At 46.8% G+C, this 14,876-nt stretch overlaps 1 protein-coding gene across 3 annotated transcripts in view; it reads right to left on the bottom strand.

Annotated features, from left to right (window-relative positions):
• Positions 1 to 3,346: 3,346 nt before the first annotated feature.
• arhgef2b (rho/rac guanine nucleotide exchange factor (GEF) 2b) overlaps positions 3,347 to 14,876 on the bottom strand; it is a 40,697-nt gene continuing 29,167 nt past the window's right edge. For 2 of the 3 annotated variants that reach the window (XM_082550716.1, XM_082550718.1), the window contains 15 exons: positions 14,569 to 14,672; positions 14,338 to 14,475; positions 13,753 to 14,003; positions 12,850 to 12,975; positions 12,583 to 12,700; positions 12,097 to 12,503; positions 11,827 to 11,999; positions 11,023 to 11,303; positions 7,340 to 7,417; positions 7,187 to 7,242; positions 6,518 to 6,559; positions 5,823 to 5,873; positions 5,421 to 5,714; positions 5,017 to 5,173; positions 3,347 to 4,930 (listed from right to left, as the gene is read on the bottom strand). In XM_082550716.1, the coding sequence (XP_082406842.1) occupies positions 4,896 to 4,930; positions 5,017 to 5,173; positions 5,421 to 5,714; positions 5,823 to 5,873; positions 6,518 to 6,559; positions 7,187 to 7,242; positions 7,340 to 7,417; positions 11,023 to 11,303; positions 11,827 to 11,999; positions 12,097 to 12,503; positions 12,583 to 12,700; positions 12,850 to 12,975; positions 13,753 to 14,003; positions 14,338 to 14,475; positions 14,569 to 14,672 (2,311 nt within the window). In that variant the 3' untranslated portion in view covers positions 3,347 to 4,895. The remainder of the gene's footprint in view (positions 4,931 to 5,016; positions 5,174 to 5,420; positions 5,715 to 5,822; positions 5,874 to 6,517; positions 6,560 to 7,186; positions 7,243 to 7,339; positions 7,418 to 11,022; positions 11,304 to 11,826; positions 12,000 to 12,096; positions 12,504 to 12,582; positions 12,701 to 12,849; positions 12,976 to 13,752; positions 14,004 to 14,337; positions 14,476 to 14,568; positions 14,673 to 14,876) is intronic. The other variant, XM_082550717.1, reaches the window with a different exon arrangement.

The raw sequence follows: 14,876 nt of genomic DNA, 5'->3' as shown, positions 1-14,876 counted from the left end.
ATTCAAACTAAAATCAGGTGTCGCAATAAGATGCCCCACAAATTATGTGTGACAGTAAAAAGAAATTGTTTGTCCACCACAAGACAGGAGAACAGCACAGGGATAAACCTGCAGGCCTGACAACAGGAGGTGTATCACTCCGCTGGTTTTCTACTTGGTGACAGTGCTGGGCCATATCATACCGTTCACGGTGATACCGGTGTAATGTTGGGCAACGATAAGAAAATGAAATATGGCGATAGAATATGAGTAAAACGCGCATGCGCAGTGCCTTTGTTTACATACGCACATGGCGGCGAAAAAAACAACTCCCTTTTAACAGGAAGAAACCTCCAGCAAAACCAGGCTCAGGGAGGGGCGGGGCCATCTGCTGTGATTGGTTGGGGTGAGAAAAGGAAGACAGGATAAAGACATGCTGTGGAAGAGAGACAGAGGTTAATAACAGATATGATTCAATGTAGAGAGGTCTGTGAACACATAGTGAGTGAGAAAGGTGACTGGAAAGGAACAACTCAGTGCATCATGGGAATCCCCCAGCAGCCTACGTCTATTGCAGCATAACTAAGGGAGGATTCAGGGTCACCTGGTCCAGCCCTAACTATATGCTTTAGCAAAAAGGAAAGTTTGAAGCCTAATCTTAAAGTAGAGATAGTGTCTGTCTCCTGAATCCAAACTGGAAGCTGGTTCCACAGAAAAGGGGCCTGAAAACTGAAGGCTCTGCCTCCCATTCTACTTTTAAATACTCTAGGAACAACAAGTAGGCCTGCAGAGCGAGAGCGGAGCGCTCTAATGGGGTGATATGGTACTACAAGGCCATTAAGATCAGATGGGGCCTGATTATTTAAGACCTTGTATGTGAGGAGCAGGATTTTGAATCCTGGATTTAACAGGAAGCCAAAACAGGAGAAATCTGCTCTCTCTTTCTAGTCCCTGTCAGGACTCTTGCTGCAGCATTTTGGATCAGCTGAAGGCTTTTCAGGGAGTTTTTAGGACTTCCTGATAATAATGAATTACAGTCGTCCAGCCTGGAAGTAATAAATGCATGAACTAGTTTTTCAGCGTCACTCTGAGACAGGATATTTCTAACTTTAGAGATGTTGCACAAATGGAAGAAAGCAGTCTTACATATTTGTTTAATATGTGCGTTGAAGGACATGTCCTGGTCAAAAATGACTCCAAGGTTCCTCACAGCGTTACTGGAGGCCAAGGTAATGCCATCCAGAGTAAGAATCTGGTTAGATACCATATTTCTAGGCTTTTCAGGGCCGAGTACAATAACCTCAGTTTGATCTGAATAAGAAGCAGAAAGTTAGCGGCCATCCAGGTCTTTATGTCTTTAAGACATTCCTGCAGTTTAACTCATTGGTGTGTGTTATCTGGCTTCATGGACAGATAGAGCTGGGTGTCATCTGCATAGCAGTGTAAATGTATGCTATGTCTTCTAATGATGCTGCCTAAGGGAAGCATGTATAATGTAAACAGAATTGGTCCTAGCACTGAACCCTGTGGAACTCCATAATTAACCTCAGTGTGTGAAGAGGACTCTCCATTTACATGCACAAACTGGAGTCTATTAGATAGATATGATACAAACCACTGCAGCACAGTACCTGTAATACCTACAGCATGTTCTAATTGCTTCAAATAAGCCATTCCTCTGCAGATGATCAGTTAGCTGTTTGACAACTACTCTTTCAAGGATGTTTGATATGAAAGGAAGGTTGGAGATCGTGGCTCAAGAGTTGGCAGTTCGTCTTGTAATCGGAAGGTTGCCAGTTCGAGCCCCGGCTTGGACAGTCTCGGTCGTTGTGTCCTTGGGCAAGACACGTCACCTACCGCCTACTGGTGGTGGTCAGAGGGCCCGGTGGCGCCAGTGTCTGGCAGCCTCGCCTCTGTCAGTGCGCCCCAGGGTGGCTGTGGCTACAATGTAGCTGCCATCACCAGTGTGTGTGTGAATGGGTGGATGACTGGATATGTAAAGCGCTTTGGGGTCCTTAGGGACTAGAAAAGCGCTATATAAATACAGGCCATTTACCATTGGCCTATAATTAGCTGAGACTGCTGGGTCTAGAGATGCTTTTTGAGTAAAGGTTTAAATACAGCTAGCTTGAAGGCCTGTGGTACATAGCCGATTATTAGAGACAGGTTGATCATATTTAAGATTGAAGCATTAATTAATGGCAGGACTTATTTGAGCAGTTTTGTAGGAATGGGGTCTAAAAGACACGTTGATGGTTTGGAGGAAGTAATTATTGAAGTTAACTCAGAAAGATCAATTGGAGGAAAAGAGTCTAACTTAACATCAATGGTACTAAGAGTAGCTGTAGATAATATTACATCTGTGGGATGATTATTGGTAATTTTTTCTCTAATGATAAAAATGTTATTTGTGAAGAAGTTCATGAAGTCATTACTAGTTAACGTTAAAGGGATGGTTGGCTCAACAGAGCTCTGACTGTTTGTCAGCCTGGCTACAGAGCTGAAGAGAAACCTGGGGTTGTTCTTATTTTCTTCAATCAGTGATGAATAGTAAGATGTTCTGGCTTTGCGGAGAGCTTTCTTAGGCAAGCTACAGTTGTAGCCACAGCTGCCCTGGGGCAGACTGACAGAAGCGAGGCTGCCATATCGCGCCATCGGCCCCTCTGGCCATCACCAGTAGGCGGTAGGTGAAGTGTCTTGCCCAAGGACACAACGACCGAGACTGTCCGAGCCGGGGCTCGAACCGGCAACCTTCCGGTTACAAGACGAACTGCCAACTCTTTGAGCCACGATCGCCCACGATGGACTAAGCCTCCATCTTTAAGGAAGATGCACGATGACAGTCAACGTCAAATGCTTACTCCAAGCCGGTAGCGTTAGTTACTTTAGGTGAAAGTGGATTGTTGGTTTTGAAGCCCGCTGATTGTGTGTTTGGTTTCAACCTCTCCCAGGAGATTGGCACGGAGAGGAGAATCAGGAAGCACCATTCAGACACGGAATTGCACGGACGAAGCTGCACTTGGGGATTAAGGAGGAGCACCTTTGGATTAGCACCTTTCACTGTTTTTTGGCACTACCTTTGGAAACGCACACTTTTTGGCCAGAGCGCCGCATTTTGGGGTCCTCTTTCTCCTGCACCCGTGACACTTGAGGCGACTGTTGTTGTAATTTGACACTATATAAATAAAACTGAATTGAATTGAATGTCAGCCATCTTTGTTTATTTTTAGTTTCAGGAAATAAATTTTCCAAATGAAGTTTGTGTCACTGTGTGCTTAGTTTATCAATTCATTCATTTCTGCATCAGTAATCAAAATCTGAAAGTCATGTTTCATCTGAAGCTAAAAGTAAAGACAAATACTCGAAGAGCAGCTGATTAGATTTATAAAGAGTACAGCAGGAATCACCTACACTCATCAGAGATCAATACAATTACTTCAGTCCATTGTTACTACAGTTAAAATACACTCAAAAGAAATGTTACAGCGGCACATCTGGATGTGAGGCGTGCATCCTGGCGAGCTTTTTTGCATAAACAGAAATGTTTTGGATCCCAAAGCTTCAGATAAAAAAAACATAACAAAACAGTGATGAATCACACTGTAGAAACTTCCCAGCGTTAAACCTGAACACAATCAGTTATTCAAAAACTTCAAAATCACATTCAGGTCCTGATGTTACAAATTCATTTTTTTGTGTTTCCAAAACCTATAGAACATCATGTGAACTCACAGGGGGTGGGACTACTGTCCATAAAACACCTGATCAGAGATGATCAATCACACATGATCAGGACAGAGGATACCCGCATTCTTCGGTAACGCTTTCTGCTTTATCAGCGCCAAACTACAGTTCCTCTACTGTCCAGCAGAGGCAGCAGCGAGTCAGTCCCAAAACCCTTACATGTTAAAATAAACATGCTTACAGCCTGATTCACAAACTGGTCTCTATAGATAACACTCTCCTGTCTGAACTGATTAGAGTTTGCATTATTAGGGGCATGGCCTCTTTGACTGATCGCAGACTTGTTAAACTTGCTGTAGTCCACCCCAATATGATCGCATGATTACATCATCACCGGCGTCTGTTGTTCTTTTTTGTAAATGAACAATTTTCTATGTCAAACACTGTTCCATCATCATCATCACCGGACGACACGAGGAGCTGACATCATCACCTCCATGCATCAAAAGAAACAAGCTGATTGGTCAATTCAACCAATGTCCTACACAAGTATAAGAGACACAGCCATGCTAACATGCTAATAGAAGGAGCTCTGTGCTCCTTAAAAACACACCTGACCTACAATCCAGCACTACGTGAGTCCCGACCCCCAAAACCCACATCTGACCACACCAACCTCCAATCCCTCCCCATAATCCCAGTCCTTTCAATGCTTACATACTGGTAATGGTTTCTGTAAATCAGACACCATTAAAATCAAAACTTTAAATATGAGATGGCTGCTGGTCCAAAGGCATTCTGGGTAATGTAGTGTGGTGTGTCTCAGATTCAAAGAATAAATAAAAATCTGTCTGCTTAAAACAAACTGTGAAAAATATCTGGATCAGACCAGATCCAGATCCAGGTCCAGCTCCAGATACGCATGCTCTGGTCCCATTTACAAACAACAAAGAAACAAAGAAACAAAAAACATCAAGGGCACAGATCAAACCAGTGATCTAATCACATGACCCAGTTTGTTTGAAGCGGAAAATAAGTTGCCAATTTAACCTCGCCCTTACCCTTTTGGCTCCAAGTTTTAGAAAATGTTCCAAGAACAAAAGTCTGATTTGGTCTAAAAACTGTAAAACAGGCAATGGCATTATATCCAGGGCCTTTAACAATAAGAGTCCGATGTGTGTCTGTGGCATCGCAGTGACAACAGCAGAGGTCCCTGAGCTGTAGGTGGGGCGTTAACTCTCGCTCTCCTCTGGGATGTCCTGCAGGTCTGAGGGGTCAGAGGTAATAGGTTACCATGGAGACCATCATAATGCCATGGGCTTTCCATATTGATTGTTGATCAGTGGTACTAACCTCTGGGGCTGTCAGAGCGAGGAGAGATCTTCATCACTTCCTCCTCTTCCTCTTCATTTCCTTCTTGGACGCCATCTAATTGGTCGACTGGATCCTCGGTGGCTAGTGGGGCGAGGGGGCGAAGCTCCAGTTCCCGACTGCTACGTCTCTTGTTAACCTGCCAACAGACAACTCGGATTTATTTCAGTTTTGTCGACTCATCGCGCTTTAGTAATGTAATGTGTGCGTGTTAGTCCCCATAGGGAAATAGTTCCTCTGCATTTAACCCATTCACCCAGTGAAGCAGTGGGCAGCCACCAATGCAGCGCCCGGGGAGTTGAACCCCCGACCTTCCGATCATGGGGCCACCACTCTACCTACTGAGCTATCCCTGCCCAGTAGGTGAACAAGTGAACCCAACTCACCTGTTCTCCTTTCATAACATCACTCTTCTCTCCATTTTTGCTCCTCCTTCTGGTGCCTGGCTCCACTCCCTCCCAGTTTTGGTCCTCCTCTCGCAGACGGAGGCGTGTCACTTCTTCCTGTAGCAGCTCCACCTGCCGCCGCAGCAGCACCGCCTCCCCGCTGGCTTCCAACCCTGTGTCACGTGACAGTGACCGGCTGAGGCGGGGGCCAGGGGCAGAGCCAGGGGTGGTGGAGGGGGTGGAGCCTGCACTGACCAAGAGCGCTAGCATTGAGTCCTGACGAATCACAGCAGCCTGCAACATTGATAACATAAATACTGAATAAATGAATCACTATTTATACATTTATTTGGGTTAATTGCAGGATGTATAAACAAACAATACTAGAAATAAGTTTCAGACCTGCAGGGCGTGAAGCTGTGTGCTCAGACCGATCAAGCGCTGATGGACGTCCTGCAGAGAGGACAGCTGAAGATGTTAGAACTGCACAGGCAGAAACTTTGTACATCAAAATGTATGAAACGGTGCATGAGCTGCATCCCAACACAGACAGAAACATGTCGATCTTCAAAGCGAATCTAAGCCCTTTTGGCACCTACTCAGATCGACTTGCTTTTATTACAGTCCAGTTACACCTAATGTGCGTGTTCGTCATCATACCGACATGTCCGAGTGTCCCGTGATTAATATGCGACGACTACAACAAAGGTGGACGTGGAGCCAGCAGTATAGCTGCTGCTGGGTCTGTGGCTTTTCGTCAGACTCGTGCACCTTGTGTCGGTTTTTGCAGCCTTTTTCCTCGTTGTCGGGTTTCAAAAATGTCTGTTTTGATTTTCGTGAACGAGTTGCTTTCGTGACTCTTTGAATGACGCCACTGACCAGCCAATCGGTGTCACGCAAACTGACATCACATTTTAGTACCTGCCCGGGTCCCTTGGAACCCGGGCCGAGCAGGTACTATTGCAGTATGTGGTGCCAACCCCGAAAACCGGCGAACTGTGGCAAGGCGATCCGAGTAGGTACTGATGGAGAAGGGGCTTAGGTCTTTGACTTCTTGGTATCAAGAGGTTACTCAGAAAAGAGGAAGTAGGTGTTACCTCGTTCAGGGTTCGCTCCTGCAGCTGGTTACCATTTCCATCCTGAAAGAGAAAAGAGCTGAAACTGAGAGACGTGGAGACAAGCTGCCACAGACCTTCTCTTATTCTGAAGGTTCACTCAGACATATGAAAACATACAGTTTATATAAAGAGGATTTATTTGAAGAACTGTGGTTCAGCAGACAAACATTTAAACACAACTGAAGGTTTGCATCGTGCAGATGCAGGTTCAGCTTCACGAACCACCTGAAACTTGCGGACCAATCAGGTGGAGCCTCTGTTGTACCAGCTGCATACGATGATGTTATAAATAAGGGAAATGTTGCGGAACGTCGACCATGTAAGTGAAGAAGTAGCTCCACCCGCTCGTCTGTGCAGTGAGACGTAAACGAGCCCCTCAGAAAAACATTCTTCAACATTTACTTGTTTTTTACTGTCACCTGTATCTTCATTTCTGCTCCAGTTTCCATGGAAACAAAATCCACCAAAACCCTGCTGTGACATTGGGATCATATGACCAATTGCTCACTGATTGGTTAAAGACTGTAAATAACTTCCATGGAACCTCTGAGCATTCAAACATTTTAGCTGTCAGAAGAAATATGAAGGGTTGAAAGTTTCACTTCTTTAAGACACACACCTGAGCAGAAGGTGAAAGGTGAGCGTTACCTTTGAGGACTTGTCATTCAAGTCAAAAGAGCCGTTCAGAGAACCAGAGTCACCATCTGAGAGAAAGAGACAGGTTATCAAACAGCAACAGAAAGATGATTTCTGCATCACGACACGAAGGGGCGGAGCACAAACAGGCGACAGGTGACTCACCGCTGATCTCCTGGTTGCCGTTGGTTATGGAAGATTTCTGGATGCTGGCATCTGACAGCAGCTCCGTCAGTCTGTCGACTGAAACAGAAAATATGGTGAGCCTGATGGTGAGCAACCGGCAGCCTGGACCGAGTCTCTGTTAGCGCTGGAAGCTGCTCGGGGTGGAGGCTGTCTCGGAGAACGTTTCCTTTAATGCTCAGTTCTTCTTTGTTCCCAGATGTTTATGTGTGGCACAAAGACCTGAGGTGTGATGGCTTCATCCCATAAATATCAATTTTAAACATCGAACCAGGTGAGCTACATCCATGTAACCACGGCAACATCTGACCCCACTTCCGCAAATCCATTTATTGTGGCGGGAATGAACCCTGTATAAGTTCCGGGTCAATCAGCTGCATGTCCCCTGCTCCTATGGACTAAATTGAACTGTTGATACACACAGGTCATCCATCCATCCATTCGCTTCCGTTTATCCTTTACAGGGTCGAGGGGGGCACTGGAGCCTATCCCAGCTGTTTTAGGGCGAGAGGCGGGGTAGACCCTGGACAGGTCGCCAGTCTGTCGCAGGGCCGACACACAGGGACAGACAACCATTTGCTCTCACATTCACTCCCACATTCAGACCTATGGGCAATTTATTTTTTAATTATATTTGGATTTGGATTGGAGAAGAAAAACCATCTGCACAGCAGTATATGAATAACATGGGAACAAAGTCCTTCCAGGTTTTAGATTAAGTCCAGGAGAGCAAATGATGAAGTGATCAGCGGGTGCATATTAACCGGTGGAGGTTAACTAGCTATTACTAGGAGAGTTGCTCGCATGCTCTCCCGAAGGAGATATATAGAACACATTACATGGAACTATAAACACAAACTGGGGGGGTGCCCATGCTGCAATCATGGTGAACAAATAAGTAAATAAACAAGCAATAGTAATAGAAGTAAATGTAATAAATAAATAAATAAATAAAACAAAAACCAACCAAGTAATAGTGAGATCAAGTGAAGTCAGCCCTCGTGGGGGTGATGAATTGGATCCAATTGCTCCAAATGTGGTAGAATTTGGCTTTTTGCTTTCTTAACAGATATGTAAGTTTTTCCATCCTAAATATCTCTAAAATGATCCCAAACCAGTCATCCAGGGTAGGCTGGGCTGGGCTGAACCATCTTCTAGTAATTGTTTTTTTACTCGCCACCAAGAGTAATTGCACCAACTTAATCTCACTCCTACTGTTACGTTTCGGTGTTGTCAGTGTTTTGTTTTTGGCGTGACTGTTATGTGTTTCCTGTTTTACTTTGAAAGTCTGTGTTATCTTAGTGTGTTCAGTTTACATTTTCCCTGTCTCGTCAGTTCTAATTTGCCCCAGCTGTGTTTCCCTCCTGTGGTCCATTCCCTGATTGCTCCTTCTATGTATTTAAGCCTTGTGTTTCAGTATGTCATGGTCGCGATCTTCCCCCCCGTTGTAAATAGTTTGACGTTTTGTGTTTTGATGTAAATAATTATCGTATTTTGCTTTGAAGAAACAGTTGTCGATACCTTCGTTTTGGGATTTTTAGTGGGGTTTTTTTTTTGTGTGTGTTTTTTTTTCTTTATTTTTACTTTTTTTCGTGTTGCACTCCGGTTGCCTAGGCCGGGGTGTAACATATGGGGGCTCGTCCGGGATCGCTGGGGGGTCCGAGGGAGGGACCGCTTCGGCCGTCTGTCTTCGCTGGTGGGCCCGGGGGCCGCTTCAGCCGTTCGCCGTTGCTGGAGGGTCCGAGGGAGGGACCGCTTCGGCCCGGGGTCCGCTCCAGCCTTCATCCGCCTTCGCTGGAGGGTCCGTGGGACTGCTCCAGCCTTCATCCGCCTTCGCTGGAGGGTCCGAGGGACCGCTCCAGCCTTCGTCGTCTGCTGGAGGGTCAGTGGGACCGCTCCAGCCTTCATCATCTTCGTCTGCCTTCGCTTCAGCTGTCCGTCTCCGCTGGAGGGTCCGAGGGACCGCCCCAGCCTTCGTCGTCTGCTGGAGGGTCCGTGGGACCGCCCCAGCCTTTGTCGTCGCTGGAGGGTCCGTGGGACCGCTCCAGCCTTCATCCGCCTTCGCTGGAGGGTCGGTGGGACCGCTCCAGCCTTCGTCGTCTGCTGGAGGGTCAGTGGGACCGCACCAGCCTTCATCAGCTTCGTCTGCCTTCGCTGAGGGGAGGGTCCGTGGGACCGCTCCAGCCTCCACCAGCCTTCATCCGCTTTTGATCAAAACATTTCACTTGGGGTTACATGTTTGATTTTTGGGTAGGGGGAAATGTTACGTTTCGGTGTTGTCAGTGTTTTGTTTTTGGCGTGACTGTTATGTGTTTCCTGTTTTACTTTGAAAGTCTGTGTTATCTTAGTGTGTTCAGTTTACATTTTCCCTGTCTCGTCAGTTCTAATTTGCCCCAGCTGTGTTTCCCTCCTGTGGTCCATTCCCTGATTGCTCCTTCTATGTATTTAAGCCTTGTGTTTCAGTATGTCATGGTCGCGATCTTCCCCCCCGTTGTAAATAGTTTGACGTTTTGTGTTTTGATGTAAATAATTATCGTATTTTGCTTTGAAGAAACAGTTGTCGATACCTTCGTTTTGGGATTTTTGGTGGTGAGCTTTTGTGTGTGTTTTTTTTTCTCTTTATTTTTACTTTTTTTGCACTCCGGTTGCCTAGGCCGGGGTGTAACACCTACGTTCCAGAAAGGGGACCAAACTCATGTATAAAACCTTGAAATCTAAAGGTATTTGAACGTTAAAGACTGCACTTAAGGAGACCTGAACACCTATCCAACAGTTTTTTAACTTGGGACAGTCCCAAAAAACATGAAAATGGTTAGCAACAGTCGAGCCCCTTTGTATCTCTCCTGATATGGAGTCTTGAAGCACCTAATAATATTCTTCCAGCCATGCTCCTTCCAGCTCATAGAACTGGACGTGGACCACTGGCAGTACCAAACATTTTCCCACTCCCCCACAGAAATACCAATTCCTGATTCCCTTTCCCATTTATCCTTAGTGTATAAAGTGTTATCCTTGCTGGCACTAGAGAGAGCTTTGTATAGTTTAGAAATAGATTTAGTAGGGGTCATGGTTGTGGCATTTTTCAGGATGAGGAAAAATGCAACTCAACATCATTGATGCCTATGGGCAATTTAGATTAACCAATTGACCTATCCCCACTAACTGCACGTCTTTGGACGGAAGCCGGAGTACCCGGAGGGAACCCACGCAAACACGGGGAGAACATGCAAACTCAACACAGAAGGAACCGGCCTGATGGGGGAATTGAACTCAGGACCTTCTTGCTGTGCGGCAACAGTGCTGACCACCGTGCCACCGTGCTGTCCTATCACAGGTCAATGGAACAAAACTGATCTCACACTGGACTAAACCTCGTCCCACCTCCTTTTGGGACCTAATAAGCTGTTTTGTGTTATTACCATTATTTCTGTTCGTGATATATATGCATATATTTATTTTCTGTATACTTTTGAGCTCTATTTCTGTTTCCTGTGTTTTATTCACACACTCAGGCTCCGTAGCCTGATTAGCTCATTATCTATGAAGCTGCAGTTAGGCGCCCTGGTCCTTTACCGCGTTACACCCTAATCTCCACCAAAGGTCACATGATCTGTTAAAGTCTTAGTCCATCGTTCTGGACCTAAGAAGCATTAGCACCTCCTCACCTTCACCGATGGCAGCGAGGAGGAGTGGCTCGGCCTGAGGTGCCTGAGGAGTGTCAGCTCTAAAAAGGTTCCTGCAGGAGGAGGAGATCCTGACCTCCATGTCTCCTTCTTCTTCTGCCTTTCCTCTTCCAGACGCCTCCACCAGATCAGAAAACAGAGTGACACGCTCCTGTAAGAGCTCCAGCACCTCCCTGTCCTTCTGCTGGATGTCAGCTCTGAGTCTGCGCAGCAACGCTTTGTCTTCTGTCTCAATGAGAGGAAAGTCGTCTCTGCACGGACAGCTGCAGAAAAGAATTCATCAGTAACTAAAGTACACAGTAACTACAGTAACTACAGTTTGCAGTAGTTACCACAGTAACTAAGGTCACCAAAACTAAGTAGAGGCGCAGAAGGTAACAAATACAAATACCAGTTTCACAGGTTAAATATCAATTATATATATTTGGCCTCTGTAATATTATGGATATTTATAATTGAGCCGTTTGTGAGTATTAGAGCGATTTCTTATGTTTGTATTATTTAACTGGTTCAGCCTGTTGCTCTTAAATACATCATTTCATTTGATAGTTGTGATTCTGATTCCTGCAGCACGTCATATACTAAAGAGAAAACCGGACATCAAAACTCCCACAAATACACGATGCCGTGCACTGGTCGAGACACTCGACTGCAGGAATATGACTGTATTATATTCACTGAATTTACAGGCGCTCTGTATTGTGATAACTGTCGTCATCGGGGTAGGAAATGACGCACAGCCAGAGCACTTCGTTTCCTCAGGACACACACGTGTGTCTTGCTCACCTGGTGGCGGCCTGCTGGATGCGGCTCATCCAAGTCTTCCTGTCTTCTTTCGATGAGGCGTGCAGCTCATACATCTCCGGGGGGGTGGAGTCACTGATCAGGTACATCCCTCTCTCCTGATTGGCTATGTCTCTGACAATCAGATTAGTCAATGAGACCACTGGAGACTTGTCCTGAAACGCAGGTGAGCAGACAGGTGAGCAAACAGGAAACCTTGAACAGAGCTGAAGAAGGTCAGGGGGCTTTCGAATGTTATCAGGCATGACTCACCAGTGACACAACAAAGGTGAACTTCTGGTCTTTCTCCTGGAGGAAAACCAAGATGTCTGACATCAGCAGCACCTGCACATCTGGAGACAAACACAGTCGTGACTTGCAAGCTCTGCCCACACGCATGTTGCACCACAGCAGGTGATAAAGCCCACTACCTTTCATCCTGGTACCCTGGACCTTGCAGAGGAGTGTCCCCTCGTGCAGGAGCCTCCTCCTCAGCAGCTCTCCACCTCTGAACACACCTCCTCCCCGGACCTCTGCCTGGGCACGCGGGTCCAGGCGGGCATGGATCTCCTGCAGCCTCCTGCTCCGGTCAAGCTCCAGGACCTCTTTGTCCACAGAGCTGATCAGCTCCTTCAGGAGGCCCAGTGCGCGGCTCAGAGCCTGTGCCTCCTCTTCGCAGCCTGCAGGAGGTTATGGATTCATCACAGTCATAAGTCAAAGGTCATCAGAGAATCCTAAAGGTCAAAAGTCACAGATTACCTTTAGTGTTGTCCAGGATTCGCTGGATGAGGACGGGGTACTTTGTGATCCGCTGCGTCACCAACAGGATGCACTCCTGGACGCCGTGACGCCGCAGCAGAGGACCGCGAGTCACACGCTGAGCATTGTGGGAAAGGATGGAGACAGGAAGTCAGCATCAGAAACACCAGCCGGCCCCGGGCCGAACCAGCTTGCAGCAGCGTAAATCAAAACACAATGACCATGACGGTTCCAGGATCAGCCTGAAGCCACAGGTGAGCGCCTCACCCTGATGAACTGCTGCAGTCTCCGGTCGCGAGCCAAAACTTCCTTGTAGAGTTTCACAGCTTTCGGATGTCGACTGCAGAACTCTGAATAAACTTTCTTCCAGTCATCAGCAGTCTGCCCTGAGAACTGCACACACACACACACACACGTGTAGGTTCGGTGGATAAACTCAGGTCTTTGGCGTGTCTTTGTAGCGACCGTCTGGTGAATGCCATTTTAAAATCAGTGCCAAGTGGTTGGTTTATGTTGACAAACGTGACGTTCAGTTCCGGGCAAACAAGCCTCGGGTTTTATTAAATAAATCCATCCATTTTTTTGTCTGTTTTTTGTTCACACTACAAATAAAATGTGACAGCAAACGTGCTCTAGTGTGAACGTCTCAAAGCGGCCTGCATGTGCAAAAGAAGACGTCACACACAATGCGCTCTGTTCACGGTAGGTGTTGTTGCAGCAGTCTACCAATTTCTGCACAGTTGTAACCGACAGAATTTTGACAAATTAATTAGAGAAAGAAGGACACTGAGAAAACAGAGAGCCCGTGCTTTAACAATGGCCTTGTTTGGAGCAGTGGCTGCTACCTCCGTGCAGATGTATATATGGACACGGAGTCGTTTGTCTTCTCCAGCGCTGATAATTGGGATCTGTCTTTTGTCAGTGACGTAAAAGACTAATTTAATGCGACATGACCATCAAACAGCAGTCACTTTCTAAAACATCAGATATGTATCGGATTCAGTACCACATACAAAAGGTCGCATTTGAAAATGTCGGATTTGTGCTGTTCAAACTGCCATACCATGATCGGATATGGTGGATTTGATGCGCTTTCGCCTGCAGTGGGAACGTAGCCTTAGAAGCCCTGTTAGCAGCAAGGTGCGGGTGCAAGAGGTGGAGTCGTCGTACCTGTCGGACCAGCAGGTCTCCCAGCTTGCGCACCGTGAAGTTGGTGGAGCTGCCCTCCACCAGACCCGCCTTCCTCCTGTTCAACAGCTCTGACAGGAAGTGGGAGTGAAGCTCCAGCAGTTGGTCCAGACACGGGAAGATGGTGTGGACCACCCCCGCCTCCAGCATCACCTCCTCCAGCATCCCCCGCCGGTACACGCCCTCCATGATCCTCAGCGTGCGGACGTGGTGAAACTCGGTCTGGATCAGCTCTGAGGCAAAGAGAGAGCTCGGTCACGTTTCTTCTCCAGCTGTGGCGAGCACACGCACAGCTGTAGACCACGCTTTAGTTAAGGTTTTAGAATTGGCTACTTCGTTGGGACTGTAGGAAAACCCGACCCCGCCCACACAGAGCACTGACACGTCAAACACCTTTGGGAGGAACTAAAACAGAGACGCCAAGTGCCAGACCTGACAAAAGCTCTCCTGAACAAATGGGCAAAAATTCCCACACATCTGGAAGCTGTATGAGCTCCAAGTTTAAATCTCCCGCAGGTGTAACGAGTCCACATGTTGTGTGTGTGTGTTTGGTGACTGTTGCTGTACCGTAGATGACGTCCTGCTGCTTGATCAGGTCTTTGTGAAGTGTTTGCAGGAAGTTGGGCTCCACAGCGAGGCTCCAGCTGTCGACCTGCACGCAGCTGCCCTCCTTCTGCAGCTCGTCCAGCAGAGGGCTCCACTCAGCTGCACACAGAAAGAATGAATCCCATCAGGTTACAGCGCCACCTGCTCACAGAATTAAGATCTGATAGTAATCAATAAAAGTGACTAACAGACCGTCATCAGTAAGAGACTCCATGGACAGAGTCCTGCTCCTGAAGTTCAGAGACTCTGTGGACTGAGACAGGATCCTCTTGAGACCTGCAGAGTCCTCGGTCACACTGAGGACAGACAGAAAGGTGACTTATGATGCTCTGATGGTGTGAAGATGCAGAGAAGCAGGTGAGCATGTCAGCTGTTGACTGCCGTGGCAATTAATAAATGTCTGAATGTCTGAGTGTGTTGAAGCTCGTCATATCGAAAACTTTTTCAAGTCACTGAAGCTGCAATACTCGATTACAGTAATCGAGTACAGTAGAGTACAT

This window comes from Aulonocara stuartgranti (genome assembly GCF_965226115.1).
Source record: "Aulonocara stuartgranti genome assembly, chromosome: 11".
NCBI lineage: Eukaryota > Metazoa > Chordata > Actinopteri > Cichliformes > Cichlidae > Aulonocara > Aulonocara stuartgranti.
Note: the sequence above shows the minus strand (reverse complement) of the source record. Positions and strands in the feature narration are given on the sequence as shown.